This window comes from Sturnus vulgaris, chromosome 11, assembly GCF_052056855.1.
Source record: "Sturnus vulgaris isolate bStuVul1 chromosome 11, bStuVul1.hap1, whole genome shotgun sequence".
NCBI lineage: Eukaryota > Metazoa > Chordata > Aves > Passeriformes > Sturnidae > Sturnus > Sturnus vulgaris.
Genome location: NC_142253.1, coordinates 12,404,092 through 12,417,647, shown reverse-complemented (window position 1 = coordinate 12,417,647; position 13,556 = coordinate 12,404,092). Strand labels below are relative to the sequence as shown.

The 13,556-nt window shown below is 37.6% G+C and overlaps 1 protein-coding gene across 1 annotated transcript in view; it reads right to left on the bottom strand.

Annotated features, from left to right (window-relative positions):
• The window catches only part of ARHGEF3 (Rho guanine nucleotide exchange factor 3), a 107,384-nt gene that overhangs the window by 63,238 nt on the left and 30,590 nt on the right, over positions 1–13,556 (bottom strand). Inside the window, exon 3 of the mRNA XM_088171517.1 lies at positions 9,705–9,771. Within this exon, the coding sequence (XP_088027643.1) occupies positions 9,705–9,771 (67 nt within the window). The remainder of the gene's footprint in view (positions 1–9,704; positions 9,772–13,556) is intronic.

The following is a 13,556-nucleotide window of genomic DNA, read 5'->3' as shown; positions in this document are numbered from 1 at the left end:
CCACAAAGCTCTGAGTAAAGGGAATTAAATATTGCTGTAACTATAGTTTTCAAGAACAGAGACAATGAACACCAGCTATTTTTATTTTTTTTTTTTATGAAAACAAATAAATCTGACAACACTATGTCCCAGAAAGTTTCCTGACTTAGTATTCTCACTTGAAAAATGCCCAAAGCACTGTGGTGGCATAAGGCTGAAGCCTGTCAAATGTCTGGAACCAGCAGCACATGACAAGTCTTTATTCAGTTGCTGTGTCAAAAATCACAGCAAAATGAAAGCAAAGCTACCTCAGCAGATTCAATGTTGCTTTCTTCTCCACAGTTCTGAAAAATTACAGACATTACAAATAGGAAAATAAATGCATAAAAATCCTTCTCCCAGGGCAGTATCCTACTGCTGCAACCAGGATTTTTATTGCACAAAGGGCAACACACAACACCTTGAGTTCTGTGAGGTTTGACCTGGCTCCTTCCAAGGGCTGGAAAAGATGCTCACTGGTAGAAAATTCCCTGCAAGACATCCAAATTTGCCCATCTCATCTCCCATAGTACAAGCTACAGAATTTGTAGTTTCTCATGTATTCCCCCAGAGATAAAGATGTGGGTAACTCTAAGATAATGCCTGAGGAAGCACTGCAGCTCTCTCCCAGCTCCTGCCAGTGTCCCTGCACACAGGACATGCAACCTCATCTTCTCACATTGGTACAACTGCCCTCATTTCGTGACCTTTGCTCTGCTTTGGACTGGAAGGGTCTGGGAGGACACAGGGATTGTTGAAATTTATGACTGCTATTTCTGAGGATAATTAAGGTTGTGAACAACTGAAAACAGGGCTTGGAAAAGAACTAAGTTTTGCAAATTCAAATGGGAGCCTACTGACACAGAAATAGATTGAAACTGTTTACTCATTGTGTGTTATGAGTGTTTTAAGAATGCTAAATTTAACTCTCTCTGGAAAGCTTTACAAGTAACAACAATCTAGAAAGAGACAGACACAGCCTGTGTACAATTTTTGCATCAAAAACAAAGTAATAAATATTTTTAAGTGTGCATTTCACATATCCTAGAGAACATTAACTCAAATCATGTTAGAATCATATTATATACACTGAATATGCAGACTGTATTTATACATATCATATTATATTCATCTTCCATTAGAATGGGATATGCCATTTCAACACATGTAACAGAATCCAGGAATTACAAAGATCTGTCATCATGAATGAAACTTAAGAGCTTCAACAGATCCGAATTTACTTTAAAATTTAATTTATTACAGAAATGTTACAGTATGTTCTTACCCATATTTAGATTGTAAATTCTTTAGAGAAAGAATAGTTTATTACTACGCTTATGTAATATCCAGCAAAACTGACACCTTATTTTCTGGTTGCTACTGTAATAACAAAATTTGTTTCCTGACTGCAATAAAGAGAAGACACCATTCTATTGTTGTTATTAAGCATTTGTGTCAGATTTTAAAAGATAGCCATGATTTTTAACAGCTGTGTACACTCTAACCACAGCATTAGCTTTCAAGAAGAATCTTGCTCTTATGATTAGAAATTTCACTTTATGTTTAGAGATTTCACCAAATCTGGTTGTGAAAGCACCTCTGTGTTTGAATGAATGGGAGTCCTCACAGAGAAACCAATAAACCCAATCAAAATGCTTCTTCCAATCAAGAAGAACTCAAACTTCATTTTCTTTTCCCATCAGCTCCAGGAGTGTTTATAAGCTGTTTCAGAAGTTCAGAACTTTTCAGGAGGTTTTCCTTCTCTCCTGGTCCTTGAAAGGATTTTGTTTAGCTTTTTGTCAGAAGAACAACTTGACAAAATCAATTAGAACCTGTGGGACTGCAGAGGGACTGGAAATGGAGAGGGAGATGTTACAATAAAACCTCCAGTACAGAGGATTTCCCAACTGTCTTTGGATATACTTTTGAAACCTTTTCCAAATGTGTTAGTTCATCTACTTACTTTTTTGGTTTTTTTTATTTAATTCACAGTTTTAAATAATAATACCTAAGCACTATCAAACTGGAAACTTTTATAATCAACTTAGAAGATCAGTGAGATTTTACAGTATAAGCACTAGCAGATTAGACAACAGACCATCACAAAAATTCGGGGAAAATGAAAAGTCACTTTAAAAATGTATCTTTGTAACAGGTTGTGATAACACCAAGTTCTCCTGCAAGCATCACAACTAGTAAAACCAAACACAACAGCAGTTCAAACCCATGTGTGAAGCCCTTCATTTGCACTAGATAACTGAAAATAAAATTGCTAACATGTAACAGTGTAGCATCAATAAAATACCAAAGTATAGTTCAAAATTGTTGGTTTCTCAGACTGAGTGGCATCAAATTCATCTGGACAAGAGCATCACTCGGTTAACCATTACAGGTTTCTGAAAAAAAGTCATAGGAAACAGGAATTTCACATCACGTGTTCTCAAAGAGCAGCCACTGGTGGACTGGGGGAAACAAAGACAAAGAAATGGGCAGAGTTTGATTTGAGTTAAACTGAACAGGGGTCAAGTTCATCTGCTGCTGAACAAAGAAAAGAACAGCAAATGACAGCAGGAGTACAAGGTAACACCCAGTCTATGATTAAAGACAGGAAATCTGCTCTATAACAGAACATCCAACTTAGCCTAAGAGAATCACAATTGGATCTATCTGCTTTATCACATGCTGCTTCTAGCTCACTATTGTTTGTATGTCCAAAATAGCTAGCATGGAGGGTTTATAGCACATACAGAATATTTCTACTATAAATAACAAACCACACCCAGAGCAAAAACAAACTTGTTACAAAGCACTTACAAAAATGTATAAAACAAAACCCTACAACAGTAACAGATCACTGTATGAAGTATTAAAAAAATCCATTCTTTGAAAAGATAAGATGAAATTATACAAAACCCTTCCACATGGGAAATACCACACTAATTTCATTATCAGAAAAATTCAAGGTATTAAGTGAATAACTGAGCTTTACTAAGTAGAATACCTACCCTTTACAACAAAAATCACAGGTGAAAAGTCTTGCAGATGTCAAAGTCTGTGGAGGTCTTTTCAGGAATGCCTCAGCTAAGTGCTCTATAAGGCCTCAATATTCTTGCCCCAAGAAACATAGAATCTAAAGTGTATTTTCTATAACTGCCATGTAATTAACTTGGAAGCAGCTCTGTAATCTAGGTTTAACGGCTGTGTACTTAAATCATAGATGACTTCAGATATAAAATCCCTGAAAGCTACTGAATTGAGTTAATGAAGTGAGTGCAAACTCCTCAGCAGTACAGCATTCCCCAGGTAGCATGAGCAGCAATAGCTCACAAAACATGCACAGGTTTGTCTGCCTGAGTCCCCAGCTATTGGAATCTTGGAATGTTGAAGTCTGAAGGCCAGCAAGCATCACTCTCCTTTGTAACTAATTTATAAACAACTCACAGCTGTAGCTCCAGCACATTCATGATTGTTGCCACACTACTGCATGCAGAGTACCCATTGACCCTACAAAGAAACATGGCCATTTATCACAGGCCTAAGAACCAATATATCAACAAACCATGTTTGGCTGGAATTGGCACAAATTCTAGTGTGACATGGCTAATCTTGCATCACACACTGTGGGTAGAAGTTATGGTGATTAAACCATGCTAACTCAGCATATGGCTTTGGAATAATACCTTTTTTAATTCTTCAAAATTGTCTAACTGGTCACTCTGAATTTGTTTTTGAGTTCAGTATATACATTAGGAATGCAACAATTCTGATGTGTTTTGAAACTGCAGATGGAATTGACTGCTATCCAGTTACGCAAATGCCACACAATGAATTTCTGATAGCATCTCCATTTGTTTGCCAATATAAACCTTGCTGTTCCAAGAGAAATTAGTCTTGTGACTAATCAACAACAGTTCCAATGGTTTGTTCAAAACCAAAACCAATAACAAGCTAAACCATTTAAAACTCCGCCCATAGATTAAGCAGGGAGACATCAAACCCAACTCTTACAAACAAAAATCCATGGCCAGGATGAATAGTTGCTACCATTTATAAGCTCCTGTCTTCTGAATCAGAAATGGTGTATCATGGAAGGATATTTTTCATGCTCCTTACATTGTTGCTATCAATGGTGTGAAATAAAGTTTCCCCATTCTTACAGTGCTCTCAAGAAAGAACTGCAAGAACAGACTTACAGAATTGCTTCTGACTATTTCTGATGCCAGGTATCAGGGCCATCCTGGCCCAGGAAAGGTCAGTGCTGGACAGCAGCACAACAGCTCCCCCACAGAGGCAGACTAAAGGCAAGTCTGAGTAGAGTCAGGCAGTAAAAGAGAAGGGCTGAGACAAACTCTGAAACAGAAGAGCTTGAATCCACTGTAAGAAAACCGAGGAAGAGATCTAAAAGGAGCGAGTGGCACACTGGAATTCACCATCTGCTGGAAAGCAGAAAAGGAATATGGAATTCTTCTGTTCGAAGACAAAGGGGGAGGAAATGGGTCAGGGATGAAGCATCCACGATCTTTAAGCTGCTGCAGGTTAGAAGACACGGGACTCTGGACAGGCAAAGGGAGGAGAGCAGCCAAGGACAGCAGGGATCCCAGCTGGACTCCCCTGCTCAGAGTCTATGGCACGGGAAGGAACTGACTCCTGACTGCTGTCACAACAGGTACAATTATTCCACTCCCTGTGAATACACAGAGTATACAATGCTGTGAGCACACAAAGTAATCACTTATAAAAACATGTTGTCAATAACAAAGTAACCATCTTCCTCCAAGGAAGCTTAAATTGTGCATAGGAGTATATTGAACTAACAGAAAATCATGTGTTTTTTTAATGCATATGATACCTTATGATTTAAAATCATACTGGACATACCAAGAGATTACAGTATTTAAGCACATTTGATTCAAAGACAGTAGTGCATAACTTTGTTTCAACAAGGATGAAAAAAGGCCTGTGTCACCCACTTCTAATAAAAGTTTCTGTTATAGGTGACATCATTGCTTAGGCAAACAACTATCAGTAGATACAGAAATTAAGTAACACCAGGCAGATTCCAGAAGAGGTACAGAGGTGCTTTATATGGTAGCAAATAATAATGAAATTTATGCAATTATTCATCAATTTAAAGCCAGGATAAAATTTCTTTCTTCTCATAGATAATTTTATCCTGTTGAGATTCACACACCCTGAATGGGATAACTGAAGTGTGCCAGTCTGCACAAAAATACACTGTTTTCCAAATACTGTCTGAAAAGTGTGCAATCCTCATTTGGCATGACAGACATCTTTTCCCCCACAAACATGGGTGCAGTAAAACTAGCACGGAAACCACTTACATGTCTAAAATTAACTTTCAGCATATTTAACACTTTTTTATGTCAGGTTTCTCATAAATTAGATCAGCCTTTCTCACAGGTGACCACATCTTCAACTCAGTTAGATGCTGTTGCAAAACTAGAAAGGAAATAAAAAAGGAGGGAATAGGAAGAAGCCTCATTGCAATAAATTATCTTCAATCTTCAGGCAACTGTGCACTAAACACATCCCTCAAATATTTCAAGTACAAAATGTTAGTTTAGATTTCACTATTTATTTTTAGCACTGAAGATCTTCAGCCAAATTTGTTTTGTGTGGCAGAGAGGAAATAAAGAAACCATCATAATGGTTTAGATGTTTGCTTAAAGCATTCAGGAAACTATGCTCTCTCAGTGGAACAGTGGAGAGGCATATCAGAGACAAGAGCAGACAAAACCAGCATCCTCTTCAGTTCTGCCTACAGCCCAATATCCTCCACTAATCAGGTAACTGCTTTTCTTTTGATTGACTGGCAGTTCTTCATAGTCACCTCAAATGTCATCATAGCAACACTGTGTACCACTACTTCTGCAAATGTACCAATTTTTTTTTTAAACAATCATTTGAAGACTTCCATTTGCATATTTAAGTCTAGAAGTTTATCCTGCTGGCACAAACAAAGTGGGTGCTTTTAAGGGAGCAGGAAGGGACACAGATAAAGCAGCTGAAATCTCAAACTCTCAAGACTGTTATTCTTCTTGAATTCAGAACTTCCTTATTTATAAAACTGACTGCCCTTAGTGTGGTAAAAAATAGCATACAAGCATATAACTCAACACTGTATCATAAGTACCAAAAAACCACAGAAGCTTTACTCCTCACATCTTCTAATTGTGTGTGCATGACTGAACAAATGTAATCCTCCTTTGATGGAATGCTTTGTGAAATGAAGCTGTTTCCCACTCTACACAGCAACATAACACATTATTTCCACAGACACACAGAGCAGCATACTGACCTGCTCTCTCTTACTTACAAGCACCAAACAGTGATGCAGAGGAAATCCTCTTACCTGCATCAAGGTTTTAAGGGAAGGGTGGCACAGAGATGAGAAGAACAGTGGAGTTAATGGTAATCAGAAGATAAAGCAAAAATAGAATTAATACTAAATTCTGTGCCAAGATCTGTGCTAGTGTTTTCTTTATATTCATTTTTGACCTGCCTCTGAACTGCCCTATCCCTTCAGATATTTGTCCTTCTCCTTACCAAGTCCCAGCCAGATTTGCTCCCCACCCACATCTTCCTATCATCTCAGGGTCAGCACTTTCAAAGGCTGAACTGATAAACCTGCAGTGCTCTATAGATTTTTTTCCTCCACTTTGTACTTCCATCTCTCTGCTTTTATACTCACTAGCTTTCCTCCATTTCTATATTTTATTCATTTCCACTCTCTCTCACAATTCTTTTACAGCTCTCTGCTTTCTCTACCCTGACTATCCCTCTTTCCAAGTTGCAGACTCCTCCTCTTTCCTTCTCCAATCCTATACTCAGGATAGGATTTTGCTCCATTCCTTTTCTATTTTAAGTACCACATCTAACACATAATCTCCTATGTTCTGGTCTTTCCTCCAGTGTAGTATATTCTTATCTCCACAGGTTCTGAGTTTCTTCCCTGGAATGACAGCTGTCACTATAAATACTTTCCCCTTATAATAGTCTGCTTGCTGGACACCTGACTATAAAAATCTCTTCAAACCCCGAATTAACCTGATGCTTTCTGTGGTATGCAGGAGGAGCTTACAGCAAAAAGATTTCACTGCTCAGTAACTTCAAGTCTAAATTGTATCTCAAACAGGTTTGATTTATTCAATTTAAAACAAAAATTGAGAAGCTCCTTTCTCCCTACTGACATCTAAACATTGCCCAAAATTCTGGAAGTCACTGCTACCACTATCTAAAAATGACAGAAACATGATATCATTCTGACATGAAAATCCCCAGTGAGAGATTTAAATGTGATCTCTAACCATGGAGCTCAAAAGAGCTGCTCAAGATGGAAATCACCTCCTTCTGATAAATTTAAGTAAGGAAAAGAGAAGTGCAGAGGAGTTTCTTTGGTAAATGTGCAGCATCTGGCCCTTCCTTATCTTACTCTGAGGTTTATGTTGGTGTATGTTCCAGGTTTCCTTTTATCAGCTTGATACAGAGACTTTTAAACTGAGTGAACCCACTGCAAAGAGAGGACAGGGAGATGAACACGATGTTGCAATTCTGTGCTAATCACTTTATTCTTTATTATTTTTTGCGACTCTTGAAATGATCCTGTGTTACAGTCTGTAATAATAGAAATAGAAGTTAAAAAAAACATAGCCATGAGTAAATCAGCTCCAAAGTTGTGTTTGTTATACTCAGCTGTGGCTCTACTCCACTGTCAACATTAACCTAGTTATTTTAGCCATTAAGGTTTTAGTCCTGTTACAGAAAAGACATCAAAGCCAACCTATTATCTTTCACCATCTCTATGAAAACCTACATGACTTCAAGTCTTCTCATTGGGCTTTTCATAACACAATTTTTCCATCCATCTAAATGAAGTTAATGCTCACACAATGCAAATATCAACAGACACTTAGCTCTCTCTGTTGCAGTGCTCAGCTATCTTGGCTTCAGCACCCAATCAGATCACATGAACGACTCATACAGGTTCTTCCCTTGATGTAGCCATTTATGTCAAACAATTAACTGCAACTGCCTACTATGCACTGTATGAACTGTAACAGCTGTAGAACTTGACATCTGTGTTACTATCTCATAAGTTTCCTTAAAAACAAGGTGGCAGACGCCTGTCACAGATCTTCATTTCTACACATGAAGGAAGCAGTTTGAATATCCATTAACTTGCTGACTGTTTAATACTACTATTCCTATGTCCTTTCAGGATCTTGATTCTGAAGGATTTTACTCCCCAGTTTTCCATTCTTAGTGTACAGCTCACCACCTGCACCACACAGGATCATGGACCTCATGCTGCCACTGTGAAACCAGCCCTATGTCTTTACTTGAGTGATCTACTGCTCTCAACTTGAGATCATTGTTTCTTCAGCTACAAATCACACCTACAATACTCTTCCCACTATTTTCATACCCATCTTATTCCTCAATTACTTTTCCAGCATGGGAAAGAACTGGAGGAAACACTAGAGTCGATTTTATTTTTAAACTGGCTCTGAAATGTATAATTAATCCACAGCTTAGAGGTTGTTGGTATTTTGCCGACACTGTTGACCATGCCATTGTGAGGGAACTATTTCCTTGGTATCACTGACAACTTCACCCTGGTGTAACACAAGAAATAATGACCAAAAAAAGCTCACAGTAAACAATAGTGGATGCTCTATTTAAAACACTGAATTAGAATGTGAAAGTCAGTAAAAAATATTTTTTGTTTTAATGAAGTTTACCATATTATAAACAACACAGATCAGTAAATCTATCAATGCCATTACCTCTTTCAGCAAAGCATTTAAGTAATGCCTGTCTACTTAACTATTTTGTTGTGAGAAGCTCAGAGAAAACAAATGTATATGGTGTCCCAAGTACAAGTCAGCCCACATCACAGGTAATGGCAATTTAGTGTTCATTGTACCAAAAGAAGTTTGCAAGGCAGAAAAGCCTTTCCTTTAACCAAAAGATTCCTATGACTTAGATAGAGCACACAGTGACTTCTCCTGGACTGTATCCCAGGCTGCAGTGCTTACACACATGGCAAACACACCATTGTCACTACTGCACCACCATCACATTAAGTTTTACACCAAATGGTGTAGAAGGGCTCACAGGCCATATGGGACAGAGAGGGACAATATGGCTGACTCTCTGAACAAATGAACCTACTAAGAAGATACCTCTGAAACCTGAAGAGGACAAGAATAAAAGTTCCTGATACCACTAGCAAATATAAAGGTTCTCAGTGTCACCTGCATTGCTTTTTCATGTATCTTTTCAGTCAGTTTCTGTGGGAACACAAAAGCTTCCATATTTCCTTACTCAGCCAAGCAAATAGAAATAAAACCTATTCCTTTGAGTCTTGTAAGAGACCCGTGTAATTTTTGTTATGATTTAACTGTACTTGTGCAAAATTCAGTTTGCAGAACATACACAAACTTGCAATAACTTTACAAATATTTATATTAGAATAAAACAGTATCAGTCCAGTTTTCATTATTTATTTTCAGATACAAAAATACACCCTATTTTTTTTAATTTAAAGTAGGTTAATGTACAGTGTAATTATGTCCTGCACCCCTCAGAATAATAGAATTACACTGCAACAGAATGCAGCAGAAGGGAATGCTATACCCTGAACAAAACAATACAAAACTTACCCCTCTGAAATTCCAGCCCTTGGTGGAAGGAAACAAGGAAAAATTATTCTGTTGCTGCTGTTTCGGCCTGCAAGATGAGACAAAGAAAAGTGTTTACATTTTCACCTGCCATATCTTCTATCTCAGTGACAGAATGACAATAGAGGGAGAAAATAAAAACACATGCTTCAATACTAAGACACGTAGGCTTCCTTGGCTGTACCTCTGACAGGTTTCTGTCTTCAGTGCAGTTACATGTTTTAATTCAGATTGAGCACTAAAGGGACATGGCAGCCTTTCAAGTGTTCAGAGATGCTCTGACATGATGTCTGACAGCAACTTATTCCTCCCACTGATTTTCAGCAGAGGCAACCCTGGCCCAGACAGTCTGTGAAGCTGCAATTATGCCACATGATGCAAGATGCTGCAGCTGGACTGGAGGGGGAACATTTCAGAGCCTTTAATCCTGACAGTGGAGCTACACAAAGCTGTGAAAAGCAAGTTACAGCCAGCCAGCCTCCTGTGTGACACTAAGAACTAGAAGCTAACTTCTGTCTTTACTCTTTCCAAAAATCTTTCTCCCACCCTATAATTAATACTGTACAATTATTTCTGAAAAGTAACCATAACATGGCCCACTTCTCTCCTAATGAGTGCTTTTCACCAGTAAGATCTTCAATTAGCTCACAAAGGTAGGCAAACATTGCTGAGATTTTACACATGAAGTCAGATCAAAGCTCGAGTGACCTGAAGCTGACCAGACCAACACGTGGTTTGGCAGCAGGACCCAAGTGCTGAGCATGCTGCAACCCCAGCCATGCAATTAAACACGTTACAGAGGTGACCACAGAGAGTAAGAGGTACACAAAAACTGGGTTAAAAACTAGCAAATTAAATGGCTGCTTGTCAAATCCCACCATCCAACAATAACTCGACAGATACTGAAGTTAAAGCACTGAACTAACACACAAAGTCTTCCTGCTGCTTATAGTTCCTGAAAGACTCCAGCATACCATACCCCAGCTTTTTTTCTTAGAGTCAAGATAGAAATAGTTTCCACTGTCTTTTTTTTCTGTCTTCTCTTTTTTGGTGTAAAATATTTGGTGTATGAACGCTTTTGTTTTCATGTTCATTAAAACACAGCGTAGAACTGTGATCACACTAAACATTTTCAGATGCCAGCATAATGCAAAAAATTATAATAATTACAATTAATTTTTGTAACATCAAAGGTTGAGATGTAAATCTTCTCAGTTTTTCGCTGTAGCAGCCTGCCAATCAGAAAAAATATTAATATTGAAGTGCATTGGTAAAGTCATTAAAGAGCACAAGGCAGCACACATGACAGATTTTCGTGTTAAAGACTCTTCCATTAATAAATCCTACTACTACAGCTTTCCAAGTAACAATATTTTGAAATTGAATTTCTAACCTAAAAGCCTCACTGAAACAGTAAGTGCATTATAAGAAGAGAAAAATGTGATTAAGAAGAGTGCGTTATACAGATTATCAATTGTCCTAATGGTTTTTTGCACCATTTTCTTCACAGATGATCTCAAACTAGAACCAGTCAGGTTTTTCAGAAAGTACTGTGAGCTTTCTATAAAGTTGTGCTCCTTAGTAATTTTTTTAAAAAATATAAGTTTGAACTTACATTTCATCACTTTTATCTCATATTTTAATGTTGTTCGTGCATTTATTTTCCCACTTTGTTAAGAATTGTAGCAGTTCTGTACTAATTAAGATGAATGTAGGGGAAGCCAAAGACATTTCAAATTCAGCAAAGCAAGTTTTGACAGTTTAGACAGTATTTCAAGGGAAATGAATGACTTAATTAAAAGTTATTTATCCCCACAATCATTCTGTAATGAGAACTGAGAACCCTATAATAAGCAATAAATTTGTCATATCATCCATCTCAACTGAAGTCCATCCAGCAGCAATTGTTATCATCAATCTGTAACTTTCCCATTCACAGACAGCAACCCAGACTACACAAAACCAGCCAGTCTTTATAAAGAGCAAACACATCAAATTTACATTTTGCCAGTTTTCACAATAGGTATCCTCTTCCCTCTTATCAATCGAGAGCCTTACTTCATTTTGGTAAGAATGAAGCTCCCCATCATTCACAATGCTCTGCTCTTCAACTCTTCTTTTTAATGCTACTGTGGCATTATTAAACAGCCTTAAAAGCAGCAGTCTAATGAAGCAACATAATTTTACCAAAATGAGTTAATTAAAAAGGCAGGGAAACATATGGAGGTCACTGTATGTTCCTCCATGACTTGCTGGCCCAATCTGATACAATAAGGGCATAACAAAATTCTTCACAAAATATTTTTTTTCCACCCAATGTGTGCAGCACTCTTCTAAAACCAGACTGATGCATTAGACTCATTTAGCACCCTATGTGCTACCTTAAATAATTTCTTTAAAAACTTTCACTTTCATGCATCTGGCCTGATCATTACTTCCCAATTTTCTACTCTATCAGGGGCATTTGAAGTCTGGAACACAGTGAATGTTTCAAGCCAACTTTCCCGTTATAAGCAAGCACTTCATATAGCCCATCTCAAATGTACCAAGATATTAAACTGCAGAAGAATTATCCCCACCATTTTCCTGAAAAACTGTTTCAGAAATCTTGCTGTTCCCAAAACTAGGAATGATCTAGATTAAGCATATTTGTAAATTGCTTATGATCATCATTCTGAACCAACATTTTTAAGACTCACACACCCCTAAATGAAAATGTAGTAACACAAAAGTTCTGATTCTCAAATGCACCTCACCTGACAAAATTTAGTTCTATCAAAAGCAAGACCTCATTTACAGTTTTCAGTTTGATCCTTCACTATCTTAAAGTTATTTTGATCACTTGGTCTTCACACTGTCAACATCAATGGAAATGTACTGAAAAAGAAAGAAAGTATTGCAGCTTTTTCAAACACATTTTAAATTAATGTTTTGCTCTTTTTTCCCCCTACAACACATTACTACTGTTACTTCAGATCATTCTGCTCACTGGATAAATCCTTTCTGAAGGGCAGCAGGATATGAGCTAATTAAGAAATAGTCTGTGTTAAAAAACTATTAAAATACTAAACAGCTATTTGATATTTTAAATACAAAGCTGTCAAAGAATCCTATGTTTGAAAGAGATATTAGACTTTGGTAGGAGAGATAGTGGTCCAATAGTGTATTAGATGCACTTAATTTCGTAACAAAATAATTTACAAGACCAATAATAAAAATCATCATTGGCATAAGTAGGTAGCAGATAGAACAAAATAAAACATTAGCTTGAAGAAAAAAAAGAGGAATTATTAATATGCATTAAAAGCAATGAGCAGACCTGCCTTTCAGAGGTATATAAATCTAAAATTCATTACTCAGATACTATAGTGAGATTTTTTCAAATGTCAAGGACAAGGAGGAGACATTTCCTATAACTGAATGCACTGTGATGAGCACTCCTGAAATGCACCAAAGAGATTATCACAGACCTGACCATGGTGAGATCACAGAGATAAAGAGAGGAGGAGTTCCTCCCTAAAATTACTTAAAAGATTCTCAGAGCTGTAATTTCTAACTTTTGACCTTTCCTTACACATGGATCTCTTTTCATTTAGCTAAAAGGCACCAAAACATTTTCTCCTCAGTACCACAGTGTTAAGCAGGAAAGACTAAAAGGTGGGGATGTAAAGGAACTGCTCAGACTGTGGGAGGGAGGGGTCACCAAACCCTGCACCTGAGCTTGGCTTGGGGATCACTATGGAAAGCTCATCTTGGGAATAACACCTGAAACCAAGTCCCTCCACTGGGAGGAAAGGACAAGTGGGGACCTGTCCCTTGGAGAGGCAGCCCTGG